General features: G+C 37.9%; 1 protein-coding gene across 11 annotated transcripts in view; it reads left to right on the forward strand.

Annotated features, from left to right (window-relative positions):
* The first annotated feature begins 508 nt into the window (after positions 1 to 508).
* bchs (WD repeat and FYVE domain containing 3 bchs) overlaps positions 509 to 20,220 on the forward strand; it is a 45,811-nt gene continuing 26,099 nt past the window's right edge. For 2 of the 11 annotated variants that reach the window (XM_069500093.1, XM_069500098.1), the window contains exons 1-28: positions 509 to 1,034; positions 1,661 to 1,936; positions 2,446 to 2,604; positions 2,997 to 3,189; positions 4,080 to 4,144; positions 4,629 to 4,750; positions 4,912 to 4,950; positions 5,813 to 6,014; positions 6,497 to 6,816; positions 7,389 to 7,436; positions 8,033 to 8,406; positions 8,910 to 9,079; positions 9,883 to 10,050; positions 10,698 to 10,843; positions 11,351 to 11,507; positions 12,295 to 12,491; positions 13,087 to 13,245; positions 13,724 to 13,855; positions 14,456 to 14,610; positions 15,178 to 15,399; positions 16,040 to 16,189; positions 16,715 to 16,884; positions 17,182 to 17,556; positions 17,636 to 17,920; positions 17,996 to 18,576; positions 18,656 to 18,808; positions 19,352 to 19,646; positions 19,805 to 19,925. In XM_069500093.1, coding sequence (XP_069356194.1) covers positions 837 to 1,034; positions 1,661 to 1,936; positions 2,446 to 2,604; positions 2,997 to 3,189; positions 4,080 to 4,144; positions 4,629 to 4,750; positions 4,912 to 4,950; positions 5,813 to 6,014; positions 6,497 to 6,816; positions 7,389 to 7,436; positions 8,033 to 8,406; positions 8,910 to 9,079; positions 9,883 to 10,050; positions 10,698 to 10,843; positions 11,351 to 11,507; positions 12,295 to 12,491; positions 13,087 to 13,245; positions 13,724 to 13,855; positions 14,456 to 14,610; positions 15,178 to 15,399; positions 16,040 to 16,189; positions 16,715 to 16,884; positions 17,182 to 17,556; positions 17,636 to 17,920; positions 17,996 to 18,576; positions 18,656 to 18,808; positions 19,352 to 19,646; positions 19,805 to 19,925 — 5,632 coding nt within the window. In that variant the 5' untranslated portion in view covers positions 509 to 836. The remainder of the gene's footprint in view (positions 1,035 to 1,660; positions 1,937 to 2,445; positions 2,605 to 2,996; positions 3,190 to 4,079; positions 4,145 to 4,628; positions 4,751 to 4,911; positions 4,951 to 5,812; positions 6,015 to 6,496; positions 6,817 to 7,388; positions 7,437 to 8,032; positions 8,407 to 8,909; positions 9,080 to 9,882; positions 10,051 to 10,697; positions 10,844 to 11,350; positions 11,508 to 12,294; positions 12,492 to 13,086; positions 13,246 to 13,723; positions 13,856 to 14,455; positions 14,611 to 15,177; positions 15,400 to 16,039; positions 16,190 to 16,714; positions 16,885 to 17,181; positions 17,557 to 17,635; positions 17,921 to 17,995; positions 18,577 to 18,655; positions 18,809 to 19,351; positions 19,647 to 19,804; positions 19,926 to 20,220) is intronic. The other 9 variants (XM_034971354.2, XM_069500100.1, XM_069500099.1 and 6 more) reach the window with 7 other exon arrangements.

The raw sequence follows: 20,220 nt of genomic DNA on the forward strand, positions 1-20,220 counted from the left end.
ATAGTGATGTATCCACGTCCCACGATGCGATGTACCACCACAGATCCCTATAAACTAGTCTAGAGATGTACCACAGATCACTATCAGTGACGAATCTATCAGTATATTGTAGATAGAGTAATAAAGCTAGATACAGGAACGTTTGCTTTCTCATTCACACTAAAAAGAGAGCACAGATAAAGTTACTAATGTGATAAACAGCGTCTCTGTTACTAAACAGCTAACTAGCTAACCTATTTTTTGTCCCTTATCGTGTAACAGGTTTTTTCAAGAATACTTTATATTATATAATGTACCCTGTGACTATATACATGTGATTCATACTCTCTGCCATGAACCAACCGAACGAACCAACATTGGACAACATTACAGCACATGCACAACACTATTTACATATCTTTGCCAAAATAAAAAGTATTGAAGTTGAATCAAAAAGCAAGAATCCAGAGCTGTAATTGGTCTGTGGCTGGCTGTGGTCTGTGGCTAGCAGCGGTGGCTAGCAGCTGTGGCTAGCAGTAAAAAAAGTGTTGTGTGAGAGCAGAATATTATTGATAGGATTTTAATTTTAATAATTGATAGATTAAAATAAAACAATATTTAATCATTTCTTCGTTGCCGGCACCCATAATATTATAGTATCTAAAGTGAATTATTAAATATGTGACTAGTAGGATGTAAAATAAGACATCAATAAAAAATGCTTTTGTGTAGTCTAAAAACCTTCGGAATTCGTTGTGGGATGTGCTAAAAAATAAAAAAGGGATGTAAATTAAGCACCATAGTAGAAATTATTAAGTTAAGAATGTTTTAATTAGTGATCCATTTTGTTTTAAACAATGAATTTAATGCGCAAATTGCGTGGGGCGTCCGCCTCATCTTCGGCAGAGGCCGCTGAGGCGTCGAGCTCGTCTCACGTCCAGCTCGGGTTAATGCACCTCAAGAAGCTATTCGCAGAATACACCCATCCACCGCAGCCTCTGACAGAGGTAGAAAAAGATGATAAATTGTATAACATGCTACCCCTCTTTTGTAAGGTAAGGTCTTGATATTATTACCTTTATAGTTGCTGTTATTCGTGTGTATTGTGTATATGTGTGCTTTATTTTTATAAATTTCAGCAGTAAGTGATTTTTTACATGCAAATCTTTGAACCCATATCACTTTAAAACTACAGATTTTTACTGAACCTGACAAATACAGATCCAGTTTCCAGAGCGTATTTACAAAATTTAATTGAGATTGATTCAAATAAGAATCAAACTTTGTTTGTATGGGGTGTGCTTGAAGTATTTGAAAGAGTCTTCTTCAGTCAATAGTACTGAAAATTTGGCCAGGCACATTTTGCCTAAATTTCTTATCAGATATTTTTATCAAGGTAGGTATTTATCCAAAAAGTAATTGGCCTAATTTTTTTTTAAACAGGAACTTACGAATCTCTTGCTGGTTCTTCTTGTTAAAGCTTATTTGAAAAACTTTCTATTTTACTCTATTCCACTCTAAAACCTGATTTTTTTCTGTTTCTGATCAAAGCCATACCTTTTCCCTATGTTTATTATATTTATATTTAACAACTTCAATGACAAAAAATCTAATACCTCTTCCCTGTTCCCTTACCTTAACTGCTGATATTTTATCAATTAAAACCATTTTCCATCCCTAGGTTTTCAAAAATGAACATTCTTGTATGCAGGTTTTTGGCACAAGTCCATCAAGTGAGATGAATGAAAAGTTTTGGGATATCTTGTCATTTTGCCAGCAAGTGTCAAAGCTTATGGTCTCAGAAATAAGAAAGAGAGCTAGCAATCAAAGCACAGAGGCAGCTAGTTGTGCTATAGCTAAATTTTTGGAGATAGAGAATTCAGAAGAGTCAAGTAATGGCTGGATGCTATTATCCACTTTGAATCTCTTGGCAGCTGGTGATCAGTCTTTAATTCAGGTTAGTTACAATCAAATCAAAGCCATTTATCCATACTATTAATATTATAAATGCGAAAGTGTGTCTGTCTGTCTGCTAGCATTTCACGGCCCATCCGTTCAACTGATTTTGACGAAATTTGGCACAGAGATAGCTTGCATCCCGGGGAAGGACATAGGCTACTTTTTATCCCAGAAAATTAAAGAGTTTCCACTGGATTTTTAAAAACCTAAATTCACGCAGACAAAGATATTTGATTTTCTAAATTTATTTAAAATTCAGAAAGTTAAAAGTTATCTCCATTCATTTCAGCCAAATTGATTCAGTTGTTGGGGGCGTGAAGGAGTAACAAACATCCTAATTTACACATTTTATAATACTATTAGAATATTGATTTAAAAACACAGTCTTGATGAACAAATAGTTAATTTACCTTTAACAGCCATGTAATGCAACAATCTTACAAACTGGTTCAATGTCAATATTCCATGAGCACCATTAGCAATTTGTTAATTTTGTTCTGTTTCTAGGTCATGACTACTGCAGCTATACCGTCAACACTAGTCAAATGTCTGTACCTGTTCTTTGATCTACCGGAAATACCTGAATCTGAAGCAGATGTCCAAGATGGTAATAGTGAATTTACACCACGGGAGAGAAGGATACTTTTGCAGAAGATTTTTGTTCAAGTATGATTTGTTTTAAACATATTATGTATTATATATGTATACTAGCTGATGCCCGCGACTACGTCCGCGTGGATTTAAGTTTTCCAAAATCCCATGGGAACTTGTTAATTTTCCGGGATAAAAAGTAACCTATGTGCTAATCCAGGGTATAGTCTATCTCCATTCCAAATTTCAGCCAAATCCGTCCAGTAATTTTTGCATGAAGGAGTAACAAACATACACACACACACATACAAACTTTCGCCTTTATAATATTAGTCGGGATGTCCAAAATTCATCGGTGCTTCAAGACTAAAGTCTTGAAACAGTATGCAATATCTTGCGACTGATGGTCTTGGTACTCCTCATTAGCAGTTAATTATAATAATTCATTTTTGTTTTTTATATTAAAGGTTCTAGTCAGACTATGCAGTCACCCTTTTCCCTGTGAAGAATTGGCAAGGAAGGATGACCTTAGCTTACTGTTCTCTGCCATCACATCCTGGTGTGCACCATATAATATGATGTGGAGGAAATCGGCAGCTGAGGTTTTGATGACCTTATCCAGACATGGCTTGACACAGTCTGTCGTCCAGTACATTCACAGTAAGCCAATTTTTAAAGTATAATCTGTTTTATAATTTTATCAAAGTTATAATAAAGTTATAATAGGGTCTTGGACTGTAGTCATAAAATGAAGTGATTTTTAAAGAGAATGATAAAAAAATCACGAGTTTTCTCTTTGATAATAAATTCTAATCCCATAAAATACCACTATACAAAAAATCACATCCTTTTATTTCTACAGGCCAAGACCCTATTTTGTCACCGACATTTGAAGGAAAATCTGAAATAAATTTTAATACATTTATATCAAAAATTGCAAATGCAGGGATTGAACCTGCATCTCTCTGACTGGTTTTTTTACAACTATATTTTAATTGGAAAAGGACTATGTGTGTTTTATTAAGAAGTCTGTACTTCACTACATGATTCCCCCGCTGTGCTGACTGCTGAGTTTGTGTTTTGTTCAGGCTAATCTCACAAACTAGTGTAATCTTCATATTATGGTTTTCACTTCAGAAAGAACGATTATCTAAGAACGTTTAGATATAGATATCTGCCATAAACTTCGTTACTTGACCCCCTCCCCTGCATCCATCCACCAGAAGTTATCCAGCTATAGATTAGTAGTGCTAACCGTGCAAAGCAGAGACGGGTCGCCGCTAGTTAAGATAAACTTACTTTCATAAAAAGCAGGGATTGGAAGAATCACATTTCAACATCTTTTTTCCTATAAAACCAACATCTATAATGTAAATAGCCTGACATGTCACTTAGCACTTGTATGTAAACAACATTGCAAATTGAAATGCTCAATACTGTAGGTTCTATTTAGTTTTATGTGGCTGAGTACTTATTTGAATTTTCAATTTATTTATACTGATGACTGCAGTTATTATATTATGGATGATAATTTCATATTGTATTTACAGATAAGGGATGTGTGGGACTTTGTATTGAAAACATGCAAAAGATCCCAGAGTTAACACCACTAGAGGTAAATAGAAAATCCATACTAATATTATAAATGCGAAAGTGTATCTGTCTGTCTGTCTGTCTGCTAGCTTTTCACGGCCCAACCGTTCAACCGATTTTGATGAAATTTGGTACAGAGTTAGCTTATATCCCGGGGAAGGACATAGGCTACTTTTCATCCCGGAAAATTGATGAGTTCCCACGGGATTTTTAAAAACCTAAATCCAGGGCATCAGCTAGTATAAAAATAATTATATTTATAACTAATTATAATTTTTACTATTGGTTAGCCCTGGTTACACATACCCTTTTCCAACGCGCGTTAATTAAGCATTAGTGTGAATTGACCACACAAACCTTTGATTCAATTATGTTAGAAAAGCAGTTGGTATGTGAACCCATTTTGTTGACGATTTTAAGGCTTGTAAAAAAGAGTGGTAAAGTGATTAAAGCTAAATGTTGTAAAGTGTATGGCAGTCTTTACACTTATACATTTTCTTTTTCAGGTTGTAGAAATGTTTGTGGCGGTGTTTTGTTTCTTGAAAGATTCCAGTGAAGTTAGTCAATTATTATTGGACGATTTTCGCACATGTCAAGGATACCTGTTTCTATCAGAATTTCTTCTCAAGTATGTATACAAAACAGTAGTTTAAACTAATTTTAGTTATTTGTATAATGTGCATGTTTATATTCAGTAGAAGTAAGCTTTAGATTAACTTTAAGTTGCTTAGAATTTTTAATTTTAGTTATAGGTTTTATACTTTACACTTTTCTTTGTTATTACCACAGACATGAGAGACAAGATGTGCCCGATTATTTAACATCAGGGTAAGCACTGTTTTATAGTTTTTATAATGTTAAAATGTTGAATATTGCAGTAATAGCTTTCCATGCTTTTACCATAATTAGTTTACTATACATATTCCACAAGCATTTTGACAAGTGACATTGTAATAACCGTTGCTATCCTAATTGTTATTTCCTTAAGTACTAGAAGTATCATCATCACTGTTGGCAACTGATAGACATCCATTGCTGGACATAGCTCTCTCTCTTTTATTTATTTATTTAGACTTCCACGCGCCACGGTCTTGCGCCGCCTAAATCCAGCGGCTCCCTGCGACTCGTTTGACTCGTTTCTGTCCGCTTAGTGGGGGACTGCTAACGCTGCGCTTTCCGGTGCGAGGTCGCCATTCTAGCACCTCGGGACTCCAACGTCTATCGGTTTTTCGAACTATGTGCCTTGCCCATTGCCAGTTGCCACTTAAGCTTCGCACCCAGTCGAGCTATGTCGTTTACTCTGGTTCTCTGGCAGTAGTAGCGTTTTTTAAGGCGTCGTCGATTAAAAAGCGATCAGTTGGATTTTCAACACTTTGTCGTAAGCGTTCAATTCAAAATGGCTTGTTTAAGCTTAGGAACGTATCAGCCCCCTGATTATGTAAGAAATGTGAAAAAATGTGAACAGCAAATTCAACCAATCAAGGAGCAGAATTTGCTGTCGATTACGATTACAATGAATACGTTTTTCGTAAACAATCCGGGGGCAGGTTTCACCGTAGCGCCTTTACACTGATGGAAATTTGCATAACACAAAAACGCCTCGTATTCAGCAAAAAATATTGTTTTCTACTACGAAAATTTCACATGGACGCTTCTATTAAATAGAAATTTTAAGTTTATCTATTTTCAGGCTAGAAGAAGAACGACTAAGCGGGACGGAAGCTCGCGCGGCCTTGAGAAACTTAGTCCTCATGATATCATCCCTCTGTGCCTGCGGTTTTTCCGAGTTACGGCCGACTAGAGCAAATACCGAACTGTTCAAACTGCAAGGATTCGTTCTACCTCAGCCTTCCACTCCTGGACAGGCTGTCAGAAATGTTCAAGCATTTCAGGTAAATCTAATATTTAAGTTTAGTGACAGAGTTATTATAAAACTGCAGTCTGCAGGTATGCAAAGGCATATGTGTTTTTTTAAACACATATGAGCCTTGTTGACAAAAACGTACGATTGTGTGTATGATACGTATACGGCACAGATTATATAGATTCTGGCGCGGTGTATACGTGTCTTTGGGTAAAACGAGACCTACGAGCCTTGTAACCAATTTTCAGTTATGATTTTAAAGTACCCACTTAATGAGGTATTAGTCTAATTTTTTCGACTTTCACTTCATGAGAAGTGAAAAATTGAAGTGAAGTGAGTAATGAAAATATTTTTCACTTCCTGAGCATGCTGAGCAAATATTTTTTTCCTATACAAGGAAAACCGTTTGCTCTTTTGCTTGCTATTTAAAAAAAAAACAATCAATCGTGAAAAATTTCATAGTGATTTGTAATAAGATTATAGTTCCCTTACACATTTCGTCCATTACAGGTGTTACAGTCAGTATTCATGAAGTCAACATCGGCAGCCCTGTGCTGCACCATACTGGACGCGATATCCAGCGTGTACCACGCAGATAACGCTAACTACTTCATACTGGAGAATCAGAACACACTCAGCCAATTCTCCGAGAGGATCCACACGAAAAACGCTGAAATACAAGAGAAGTTTTTTGAATTGCTAGAGTTTATCGTTTTCCAGCTGAACTTTGTACCGTGCAAGGAACTGATATCGCTCTCGTTGTTGCTAAAAGCGCATAAGTCGAAGAGCTGCAGCATTCTATGTATGAAGACCCTGTTGAACATTTTGAAGTGAGTATTTACTATGTTTCACGAGTTTGGCTATTTATGTGGTTAATTCTGTTGAACACAGTCTCTAAAGTAAACTGAAATGACAGGTCTAAATCGATCGCTATCACTTTTACAACGCTCCCTGCTTAAAAGGATATCGCTAGATATAGACCTGTCAATTTAGATTAGTTTAAAGATTGTGTACGACATTATTAGCCCTACTAGTTGTGAGATGCGACGATCAAATTAGTAATGCAGTATTTAAAATAATAACAGAAACAATAACTATTAGGGTGTCGATGTTAGTAAATAATGCCAATTAATTATAGAAGAAGTTGAAGCTTTTCAAATAAGAATTGGACCGGATATTGACGAAAATTTTATTTTAATCAACAATCTATGAATTCTAAAAATGAATCCATATTTTTAATTCGCCCATTAATCACGCCAGAGCATCCTAGGAGCGGATAAACCAGAGATGAAATACAAGTACAATTCTGTGACGACAATTTTTATTGTTTATTTTCACATTAGCATACTTTTCTTTTGTTCAAATAACATTTTTGCTCTTGTTACATGCGCTCCCGAAAAAGAAGTAGTGGCAAGGTGGAGGGTAATAGTTCGTCACAAGATGGTACAGGGTCAGTCCTATTCTTATTTGAGTCAGAATCGTAGAGTATGTAGTGTGTAGTTATAAGCTAAGACAAACCCCTTGCATGATACACCCTCCCTTACAAGGGCACCTTCAAATTTGTCACAAAGTGGCCGCGTGGAGGCAGCGCGGCTGCAGCGCTGCGCCCGAGCTGCTTCTTGAAACCTAGCATGACTGTATGAAGTATTTCTTTGGGCTGTGCTTGAAAAGTATTGCAATAGCTTAGATTCAGAACAACTAGAATAAATAATGTATTGTATTTTTTGGAGTTTATAAAAGCAATATTCCCTCACTTTCATTTAACCTCAGCATGTACAGCTTTTTCGAACGTTATTCAGTTATAAATTAGATTCTGAACAATCTTGATGCATTGTCAGACGTTAAAACAGAGAAAAGGGTAAGTTGTAAGGGAAGTTGACAAGATGGCACATTTATAACTTTAGGAAATTATGACAAGACACAAAAATATGAAAAGAGACATATAATAATATATTTATCAAAAACGGACAATGCCACAAGATTATAGGGTCTAGTTATATAAATACTCCCTATGTAATATAATTTCATTAAAAATTGTCTTAACAGGCACAACGCAATTTTTAAAGACGTGTACCGAGAAGTGGGGATGCTGGAAGTTTTCGTCACTTGTCTGTCCCGTTACGCAGTGTTTCTAAAAGATAAACAGTTGGAAGAGGAAAGATCTATCAGGGAGGGTGACAAACCTGCAACTGATGCCCCAAAACCTCCCGAGAGAAAGAAGAGACAGTCGAGGCAGGACTCGTTGATAAAGGATCCTAATTCGGATGTGGAGGAAGAAGAGTTGGGTGCGTTAGTCATGGACGGCTTGACTGCACTGTTGAACGGGAATGTTAATAACTGCAATGTGTTTAGAGACTGTGGTGGGGCGAAGTGCGTGCACGGCATGGTTATTCATGAGTCGTGCAGGAGTAAAGCCTTGGGTGAGTGATAATTTTTAAATATGCATATAATGCGTACATTTTGAAAAAAGACTCGCCATATTTGCCCTATGTGTCAACCGTCAAAAGTAGATTTAGTACGGTAAACCATACAGTGCGACAAGGCTCTTTTGGCGCCTGGCCATAATTGGAACTAACGCCGCCATCTTGTGAAGTGTCACACTGTCCTCTGTTTTACTGTTAATTTTGATTTATATTCTGTTTTTTTTCTTTGCGGCACTGGATCCAGTTAGTTGATTGCCTCAGCTTGCGGGATCTACTTTTAGCACCTCTTCTCTTGTCTCCATTTCCTATATCGTTTTTCTTCTTCTATCTAGTTTTCATCGCAAGCTGTGGCAATCACTACGTGGGTCTACAAAATAATATTAATATGTATTTCTTTACTTTTGTGTAATATTAAGTTTATTATTTGTAACCTGTTGATTGTCCTTTTAAATAAAAAATAATAAAAACAAAAATAAAAATAAAATTTCTTTTGTAACAAGGTGTAATAAGGGAGTTGATAGTGAGTGGGTCGGGTGAGGAGGACATGTCCGCGTTGTTGTGTGGGATGCACGCAGCGCCCAACGATGCCCTGAAGCTAAAACTGCACATATTAAAAGCTCTGCTTGTCTGTCTTCGGGACTCACATCGGACGAGAACTATTTTCAGAAAGGTAAGGTAGGTTACAGTAAGAATCTGTTGTTAGGCTTAAAAAATTAAAAAAGTCGTGACCTTTATTCATTCAAAACCATATGTGAATGTGTCATTCTAAAAACAGATATGGAATAAGGACCCAAAAGTTTTGATTTTGCTAAGTTTTTTTTGTAACATCCCTTTTATTCCCAAAATACGCAAGCATTTTTACGACCTTGTTTCTGAAATACATTTTTCAAAATGAGATAGTTTTTATACTTCATTGCTAGTTTCTATACACCTAGAACTCGTGTTGACGAATTCATAGTAATAGTTTTATAGCGTCAAGTTCTATTAGAACTCCGTTTATAGTTGTTCCAAACTGTACTTTATGATTTATTGATTCAACAATAAGTTCTTGCAGTCAACAACGCTATTTTCAAATCCTGGTAAAGAGATGATTGAGCATTAAGTAATTAACAGTGGTCTATCCTGTTCCATTGGGGACAATGAGAAAGTGATAGCATTTAGGCAGCTTAGAGAAATGTACACAATCGAATAAGCACCAATATAAATTGCGATCAATTATATTTTTTATAATTTTTTAGTGTTTTACCTACACTTCAAGGAAATTACTAAATAATTTTAAATACCAAAAATTGCGTAACCGGCAGTCGCTTCAGTACTGAGTTAATATACATATCACCAATTTCGTGGAAAGCTAGACCGTGGCCGAGTGGTCAAGGCATCGGGTGCGAACCCAGAAGATGCAGGTTCGATTCCTGCCGGTTACGCAATTTTTGATATGTATTTAAAATTATTTTTCGATCAATTGTTCGACAGGTGAGCGGATTTGTTTACGTTACCAGCGTGCTGGTGTCGCTGGAAGGGAAGTTACAAGGGGACGAACCGATGGACCACGACATGTTGCAGCTGATACACATAGTTTTTTACACAATAAGCACAGCTATGAGATTTGAGCCTGCAAATGCTAAATTTTTTCATCACGAGGTGAGCTTAAGTTGCATTAAAAAAAAAAAAAAAAAGATTCCGACGAATTGAGAACCTCCTCCTTTTTTTGAAGTCGGTTAAAAACAGCAACCGATCTTGATAGAATTTGACAAACGCTTCTTATAGACAACCACAAGATAATTTTATCCTAGAAAATCAAAAAATCTAAGACCACGAACTTAGCTGTAGGTAACAAATGAAATTAGTACAGTACGCAGCAGAAACCTTTAGAAAGAGATAGCGGTTTCGTTGAGACCGACAAAACGTCACATTGGTATGAGTGACAGAGACAATGCTCTATAAAACCGAAATCTCATTTTAAAGGTTGATGTACAATAAAGTAAAGGTTTTTGAAAAACTAGTATGAAAACTTGGTTGTCCGTGTAAACTTGCCAGATGCTCAAACCATGCCAGCCTTCTTATTACTGCGAAAAAGGGGTTGCGTTCGTCACACACATAGTACCTATCTAAATATATAAAATGAAAAGCTGACTGACTGACTGATCTATCAACGCACAGCTCGAACTACTGGACGGTGGTTTCAACCCCTAAGGGGATAAAATAGGGGTTTGAAATTTGTGCAGTCCACGTGGACGAAATCGGGGGGATAAGCTAGTCTAACACAACACATAATGCTTTGTTTGTAGATCTGTATGACAACGTTATATGAAACGATACGATTACTGGGCTGTTTCACGAAGGACATAGAGTTACAAAACGACATCGATGCTGGTGACCCACAGCTTTATGAGGTTTTCCACGAAATATTCACTGGAAATATTCTAGAAACCACGTATGTACAAAAAGTTGTATTTTCTAATCATAAGGTAGATTTATTTAAATGCCAATGAAAAAATGACTGTTTTTTCTAACTGTTTTGTTCCGTTATCGTGTCTGGTTTTTCGAAAGGCGAATCTTTCACTGACCAGTACAGAACTTTGCAAGGAGTAATTTAGGCTCTTTTTATCTTGGAAACTTTGTCCTATGGGAATCCAGTTACTTCCGCGTCGACGAAGTTGCAGACAAAAAGACTTTTAAAGCTCATAATAATATTAGTGGGAATCAACAGGTTCCAACAGGCTTTCGTGGCTAGTTCTTTGAAACAGCGGAAGTTTCACTGGCCAGTAGATAACTTTGTTGTAGAAATGTAATCCCATAGGAACACAGATACTTCCGCGCGCAGGAACTTCTATACTCTATCCGCATAAAGAAGTTAGAGAAATTCCCATATAAATGATAGAGACCAAATTAAAGAAAAAAACTCAGATTAAAGTGGCTGTGATTTTCTATTAATTTCTAGGTTTCCGGAAAAAGTACCAGTTGTATTCGTACACGCATGTATCGTACTGAGGCTATTGTATGACGTGGCGTTGGACTCGTTCGATAAGCCGACGTTTTGTGGGTCGCTTAATGTCAAGTCACCGAGTTTAACGCGACAAAGTTCTGCCATCAACGAGGTATTATAAAATTTAAAATTAAACTTCAGGCATAGAATGCTTGATTGGGATTGACTGTTGGCCACTGAACTCTACCAGAGTGAACTAGAGTGAGGGAGCTTTAGGGTTGTTACTGAATCGACTTATGTCAAATATTAGGCTATGGTGGACGTAAAATCAAAGAAAAATAGGTGTTTATTAGGCTACCTAGCGTCAAATGTAGGTAACATTGGACGACTGCTAGTGACGTCGAAGCCTCGACGTTTTGTTACAAGTTTTTTAACTGTTTTGCACTGTTGCTCTACTTAACCTAAGTACGCTAGACCTGCGACTCCCGACCTGTTTTTGAAGCAACTTGATTTTCGCAATTATGGCGCTGATAGCAGCAGTAAGCATCATGTGATCGATTACGATACAAACGATTCTATACAAATTCCAATTTTTTTAACTGTAACATAGGCATGCGTTTGACGACAATCATGCTTAATAAAAAGCAATGATCGGAGTCTAGGTTGGAGCGTGTTTGCCTAGAAGGCGCTTCTTCACTCTTGCCTTGAAGGTGTTTTACGTGATTGGAAATTCGTATACCCTATCCGCGGAATGAAGTCAGTATAGCGCTCTCTCTGTTTAGCTTTACGTAACAGAGATAGCGCTATACTGATTTATTATATTAACAGCTTATGCGCGGAATTAAGTTAATATAGCGCTCTCTCTGTTTTTGTATGGGATTAGGTAACAGACAGGGCGCTATACTAACTTCATTTCTCGGATAGGGTATAGTGAAGTCATAGTAATGTTCATTTGTTAGGCTAAACCAGCGGGTCGCGCAACTCCCCTGAGCCTCGCCATGGGTAACACCAGTGGGGAGGCGTGGGTGGTGCACTCGGGGGTCGTCATAGTGCTGGCGAAGTTGTTGCCCGCTCTGCCGCGCCCGCCCGAGCACGAGACCTACGCGCGCGCCCTGCGGGACTACCTCGCGCACGTGCTCAAGAGTCTCGTCAGAAGGTAAACAATGTGGATAACACTTGGACGAATCTTATATTTTTAAACTTTAATGCAAAGCCAAAGAGTTATACAAAAGGAGGACTTAAGGCTCGAGAATCTTATCTGCCAGTCAACCTTAGGAAGTTGTGAGAGGCGCGTATTTTTAAAGATTTTTTTTTTAAAGAAATGTAAAATTAAAAAAATTGTCATTAATCAATTAAAAAAAAATTAGGGAAGGAAATATTTATTAAATTTTGTCGCACAGAAATGAAAAATATAAAATAATGATTGATTCTATGCACTGCCTCCTGAAGTACACATTATTTTCATTTGTAACTAACATGAATAAATAGGAATCAAATAAAGAGCATTTTGCTCGTTTTCATTTTTCTTAAAGGACCACGCGTCTTTTTATATATATATATATATATATATATATATATATATATAGATTCATCAACATACAACCCGCTTGGGTGTGTCACTGTTGGACAGTGGACCCACGGTTTGTACAAAAATGCCTTTCACTACCCAAAGTATTGCGCCGGATAGCGGTATCAATGTGTCTGGTCGGGAACGCGTCTTAAGTGATAAGTATCGTAATGTGCTGTCACAGCGAACGGAATCAGCAAGTGATGTGCGGTGCGGGTCTGGCGGGCGTGGTGCTGCGAGTGTGCGGCGCGGCACTGCGCGCGGAGCGGCACCCGCTGCACGCGCCCGCCATGTACGTGCTGGAGCGCCTGGCGGCGCACGCGCTGAGACCCACTGAACTCAGGTACATGTAACATTAATATTTTATTTTATTTTACGGTTCTGTACCTCAAAAGGAAACCTCATAGGATCATCTCGTTGTAAGTCTGTCTGTCAAGAAAAGGGAATCAAAACCTAGGGGGGAAAACAATAAAGTACTTCCCGTTGACCTAGACTCATGACATATATCAGGTAGGTCTTATAGCACATTACACAAGTAAAAGAAAAAATCCGAAAAGCGTGAATTTGTGGTTAGGTACTTCGCAAAAGCAAAAATTAAAATGTGTTCATGAACAAATAATTATTATTCGTTGCATTATTAGCATGCTATTTGCCAGTGGATTGGAGTGGCTCAGCAAACGTGTCTGATGTTTAATAATATATTTTAATATTTTCAGATACTAATGTATGTTGCGAGTGACCCAAAAATAGATAGATTAGATACATAAACAATTAAATATATCAGCATTTATAAACGTATTCAGTTAATTAAATCATTTTAGGGAATTCTTACGGATGGGCAACCCTCTCAACTGCTTAGCTCCAGAACCAGGTCAAGTCTGGCAACCTGGTGGACCGGTTCCCTTAACAAGGATAAAAACTTTGGTCTCCATGACTACGCCTCGGGATTACAGGTAAACTATAAAGTAACCTTAAAATCTGCTCGCTTAATCTTTTATCGCCCATGCTATTTGAACTTTCGTGATGCCCAATGTACCTATTTGCTTTAAACGAATAGGCATGTTTAGCCATAAAATTTGTATAAAATGTTCGACCAACTTTTGCGGGGCAAGGGGGAAGTGTGAATGGATTTTCTTTATTCTCTGACATCTAATGGACTAAGAGCCCGTGAGGGCCAGACCTTCGTTATTTTATGTAAGCTGAAAGTTTCTATGCGCATTGTCCCCAACACAGGGAGGAACGATCAGCAACGAAGGGCTGGCCCTCAAAGGCTCTTTCTATATAAATGCCAATGTGAAAAGAAAATTCCTGACTCACTTACCAACCGCCAGCCCAAACCCTTAGACCTAGAAAGCTGAAATTTTGCACAGAGGTAACTTTTATAACGTAGACAGAATAAGGTCGAATTTTCGAAATTCCCACGTGATAGTGACTGAAGAGGATTTATATTTTCTCCGAGTGAAGCTGCGGGCGATCGGTACTTAGTAAACAATGTACTTTTTGTTTCGAATTATCTATATTCTACATAACTATTTCTTATCGTTGTGTATTAGGTCACAGAACTCGTGTACACAGCCACCTTTCGTGGAATTCGATATGTCAGCAGAAGGATTCGGCTGTCTTTACCTACCGAGCATAGCTCCTCAGTCCGCCAATCTAAATGCTCTTGGTACTCAAGACACTACCACGCTCGGTGGAATTGGATCAGGTAAGACTTTGGTCGACTTTGATAAACCAATTATTACGGTTGATTTTTTAATCGCCAAGTAAACTTTATAACTGTAGAATAATTACACAGATTTCCAATACAAAAACTGTTTAAAGTCAAACAGAAAATAATACACACAACATAATATAACCTAATTCATTTAACTATAATATGTTCATTGAGATCTTACGAGTATCTTTAAAAAAATCTATAAAAAGTTTGGCCAATAGTTTGATCAGTTGCAGAATGAACTATATTCACCAATTTATAAATCAGTAAATAATTGACCCATGTGCGGATATATTGTAAACTTGCCAAATGCGTAATCAGTATCCAAACTATACCAGTCTTTATTTTGTAGAAATGAACTGGCTTACCACAAAACTTTAGATGCGGCTTAAAAAAACGTTAAGCACGTTTAGACCACACAAACGCACATGTTGAATGTCAAATTAAACCTTGTTTTAAGTTCTTGTGGTGAGACCTGTCCAATTGGTAATCAAGTTGTTTTATTCCTTCATACAATTGAATTCCTTGTAAGCTTATTAATTTCGTAATTACTTACAGGGGATAGAGTGTTTCCACCTCAAACGGGGTTAACTTATTCAACGTGGATTTGTGTGGAAAAGTATTCGGACCCTAGGACAGACCCGCACTGCGTGCGATTGTTGACATTAGTAAGGAACATCAACAATACTCGAGACGAACACCTCGTATGCCTCACCGTGGTGTTATCTGCGAGGGACAAGGCCATTATTGTATCTACGCAAGAAACTTTGGTTCCGCATAGTAAGTTACTCTTGAGCTTTGTTATTGGCCTTTCTTAGCCGATATTTAATAGTCGCAATGGCTACCTGCATGCCAAATTTTAGCCAGATCCGTCTAGTAGTTTGAGCTATGCGTTGATAGATCAGTCACCCTTTCTTTTTATATATTATTTAGATTAGAAATGACGCCATGTTGAATTTAATTTATTTATTTGACAATAGTTATTATTATTAACTTCATTTGTACCACCACACGAAGAAAAATAATAGAAAAAAAACATTAGCTAAATGTAAAAAAGTTTTTTAAAGTCAACATTTTTTAATTACTAACTTTAATAAAAAAAAAAAAACAAGTGAAAGTACCTGAAAAATCTGTTACCAATTTCGACGGAATGACATTGAAAATCTTTTTTATTCGTATAAACTTATTACACGAACAAACATTATACGAACCATAAGCAACCTAATAAAATAAGCTTTAAAAAAAAAGATTAGTTTGGCGTGGACATATTTTTTATGTTGTTTCAGTCGTATATATCTTACCTCACGTCATACTTGGCGTAGAAAATCTGCCGGCGTTACGTCCCCACTACTCACTAGTTAAACTTTTATTGTGCCATAAATGATCCTGACTTCTTCAATGATCAAACATTGTTTTCAAGATGTGGGAGAATGGGAACCGGACGGCGGCGGCGAGTGCGGCGCGCGGGTTTGGTGCCCCGACTTGCAGCACGAGGGACAGTGGCACCACCTCGCCTTGCTCTTCAACCGTGCCGTGCTCAAGAACTCCTCCTTCTCACTTTATCTCGATGGTACCTACTCTGAGGTCGCCATTACTAACAATTTGGCATCATTTTAATCCCTGACAAAATTGATGCCGAATAATAAACCTAGATGTTATCTTTGTCTCAATCATCCAGAACCAGATTTACTTAATGTTAGAATGCTGCCAGATTTGTTGTTTGCTATCCGCCAATACATCGAGTACACCGAAAATACATTAAAATTGTTTTAAGTTCAATAAGCCACCTAAACTGTCTAATTTTGTATTTTCAATGTTTTCTAATTAAGATTTTAAATAAAAAAAACTATCTGTAACTTATTTTTGGAACGTCCTAAGTCTCGTCAAACTTGTTGAAACCAATTGACGAGTATATTATATTTTCTAAGTTAAAATTAATTGTCTGTACTTATAAGATTTTTGAAAGTAAAATTTAAATGTGAATGGTTTGCACGTTTAAGTTTAAAACTTAAATAAATTCTTCAATTTTTTAATGGTCTTAACATATAATGGTCCTTCGAGCCGGATTTTACTAACAAAAGACGTGTAATCGTAGGTCAGCACATGCATTCGGGAAAACTACACTACGTGAGCGCGAACCCCGGAGGCGGCGCGGCGACGCTGTCGGGCGCGTCCAGCGTGTACTGCGTCATTGGCACGCCTCCGCAGTGGCGCCGGTACTCGCGCCTAGTGTGGCGACAAGGCCCGGCACTGCTGCTAGAGGATGTGAGTATAATAAATTACACTACGTGAGCGCGAACCCCGGAGGTGGCGCGGCGCGTCTAGATGATGTGAACCATTAATAAACTACTATGGTGTAACGATTTCAAATTGTTGAGGTATCATATTTTAAATTATTATTTCCATATAATTCTTTTATCATACCCTACTTATCGCGAAAATAAATTAAAATTCCGGTCAACCATCTGACTAGCCTTGAGTCAACATTTGATCTTTTCCCTAATAAAGATTTTCTAAATTCAAAATTCCCATGTAATCAAGCCCGTCTTTGTTCATTTTAAGGTACTTTCCCCTCAAACAATCTCTACAATCTACCAGCTTGGCCCTCATTACGTCGGCACGTTACAAGCCCCATTACCTCCCGGCCACAGTCAGGAGCGTTTGCCACCATTGATCGCCGAAGAAAAGGTTGTGTTTGGAATAAACGCGCGCGCATTGTCGCAACTGACACTCGCCAAAATTCGTAAAGTTTATAGTAAAAATGACAATAAAGCGATAGCGAAGCAGTTGGGTATGTCTTCTCATGAAAATGCGACTCCTATAAGGGTACTGCACAATTCAGCCGGACATCTGATGGGCCCCGCGAGATGTTTAGGAGGCACGGTTGTTGGATATTTGGGAGTTAGAGTGTTTTGTCCTAAGCCGGCAGCCATTATGGTAAGTATTATTTACTTAAATTGTCCGTTGGGGTTCATTTGACCATGTTTTTTTACAAGTCAGTGTCCATACCTTACAGATCGATACAGTTGGTGGATGCTCAGTTTTACTGGGATTGATAGCCATGGCACAAGATGTGGAATGTTTATACGCAGGGGTCAAAGCGCTTGTATGTGTAGTGCGGTCAAATAAAGCGGCACAAGCTGAGATGGACCGCCGGAAAGGATACCAAACGTTAGCGATGCTGTTGAAACGAAAGAAACAATTGCTCAATTCTCATATACTGCATTTAATATTTGGCCTCGTTGGCACAGTGGACAGTCAAAAGGAGACCTCGTCGATACCAAATTTAACTGCGTTTCAGGTAAGTTTTTGTTGACCCAAATTTTTCAAATTGTTCCGTAGTTTGTTGATCAATAATGAAGATATTAAATTTTAGGATCTAATCTGCGAATTAGAAGTATGGATAGGCGCACCAGGAGGACTGATAAAATCTCTTCTAGAGCATTTACTGGAGCTAGCAACGGAAACCGCTCACAGAACGCACAACCTACGCACAATGCGCGAGCTGCAACTAGTGCCAAAACTCCTATATATAGTCAATGAAGTAAAAGTCCCAAGCACAAAGAACGTTCTCATACGACTGCTAGCTACGTTGTTAGGTAGCGGCCCACCGCGACCTAGTGACTTACTATGTTTAGGCCAGTTTTTGGCGTACACACTGCCTTTACCTTCACAATCTGAACACGGAATCGTTATACTCGAGGATTTCGAACAAGAATGCGAAGGCGAGCACGTCATATTGAGAAATAAGTGTTTGTCAATTTTATATTTTCTACTGTTTACCACGACAAATTTGGAAAACACTCATATTTCTGACGAGGTTTCGAGAGTGTTAGGACTGGACTGGCTGCTAAGTTTCATGCAGGAGAATGTTCACCACACCACAGTTTTGTTGGCTTGGAAAATATTAGTCATACTTTGCTCCGGTCAAGGACAGCAGTCACCAATAATGCAGAGGTATGCTTCAGCTTTAAAAAAAATGCTTAACACGAATTCTTTCACTAAAATGATTTATAAACAATCGATTTGATAATAGATTTCGCGAAGGCGTAGGCAATGGCGGCTGGCTACGGCACACTGAGCTAGTAGCGTCGCAACAGGCGGGCGTTGTACTGACGGCGGCCGTACATTCACACTCGCATCTCCATACACAACTTCTGTACACTTCTGGCTTCACTCTGCTTGCCTGGTATGTGCCGACCTCTTGTTTCCATTTGTTATTCAGTGTCTTGCTATGTAAAGATTTTTTTACCGACTTCAAAAAAGGAAGAGGGTCTCAATTAGCCTGTTTTTTGTATGTTTGTTACGCGATTACTTCGCTAATTATGAATCGATTTTGATAATTCTCTTTTTGTTTAGTAGGATGACCTATTGAACAAAAATTGACCTGATTTCAGAGTCAAATTTTAAATTTTGATATGTACACATTTCTGAGCAGAGTAACAGTTTACTCAATAAGATACAAAGAGGAAGCTTGCCAGATGTTCCCATAAAAATTTCTGGATCCAACTTTCATCCCTGATGCTGCAGGGTTACTGCCCGCTAAAGCTATGGCGATTCCGGAACTGTTGTTTGAATTCAAGTTCCAACTTATCAACCCTGATGATGCAAGGTACAGCTCTCCTAAACGATAGGGGTTCAGGAACTCTTGATGACAAAATATTTTAGGTGCCGACCATAGACTTTGTTTTTCTCTCCAGTCTCCTAACCAATATCTTTCATATTTTTATAGGTTGTCACTTAACCATTTACAAATACCGGAACTATACTATTTAGTATTCGGACTTGCGCTCGGACAGCCAATGCGTTACGTGGCTTGTGACAAAGTTATATCAGTAGACCGAGTATGGGCCGCCGCTTGGGGCGGCTCGGCTCCGTCCAGACAATCGTCTGCTGCTGTGGCCGCCAAAATAACTTTATGCCCTGAAGCAGTGGTGATATTACTCGCGTGTGTCCGAGCTTTGATACACGCGGAGACTGGGTCTTTACCGGAATGGCTGAATGATCATCCAGTAGCAATAGTACAGGTAAGAAAAAATTATAAAATAACAGCTTTTCTATATGTGAATTTTACTGTACAGAATAACAGAACAATAACAGATTTATTCTGTCTAGGACTTATAGGAATTTTTTTGGTGGAGAAAATTTATTGTCTTATTTTTGGTGACGTTCCACTATGTTCTAGGTGTTATTTTCCTTCTACAATACGCTGGCAGATTTCGTTACACTAATGATGAGTGCTGAAGTTTTGACAGCATTGGCATCGACGCTTTTTCCTCCGATTACATCAAATGATATTCACATGCGTAAGTATACCTACTACAACTCTTTATTTCATTGCTAGCTGATGCCCGCTATTTATTCGCGTGGATTTAGGTTTCTAAAATCTCGTGGGAATTGTTTGATTTTTCGGGTTAGAAGTAGTCTATGCCACTCTCCAGGTCTTTGACTATACCCGTGCAAAAAATCAGGTCAATCCATTGAAGTACAAACCAACAAACCAATATACCAACAAACAAACACACTTTCGAATTTATAATAGGAGTAGTGATTTATGACAATACAACGCACCTCGAAAGTTAAAATAGATTCAATAACTTG

This window comes from Maniola hyperantus, chromosome 8 (assembly GCF_902806685.2).
Source record: "Maniola hyperantus chromosome 8, iAphHyp1.2, whole genome shotgun sequence".
NCBI lineage: Eukaryota > Metazoa > Arthropoda > Insecta > Lepidoptera > Nymphalidae > Maniola > Maniola hyperantus.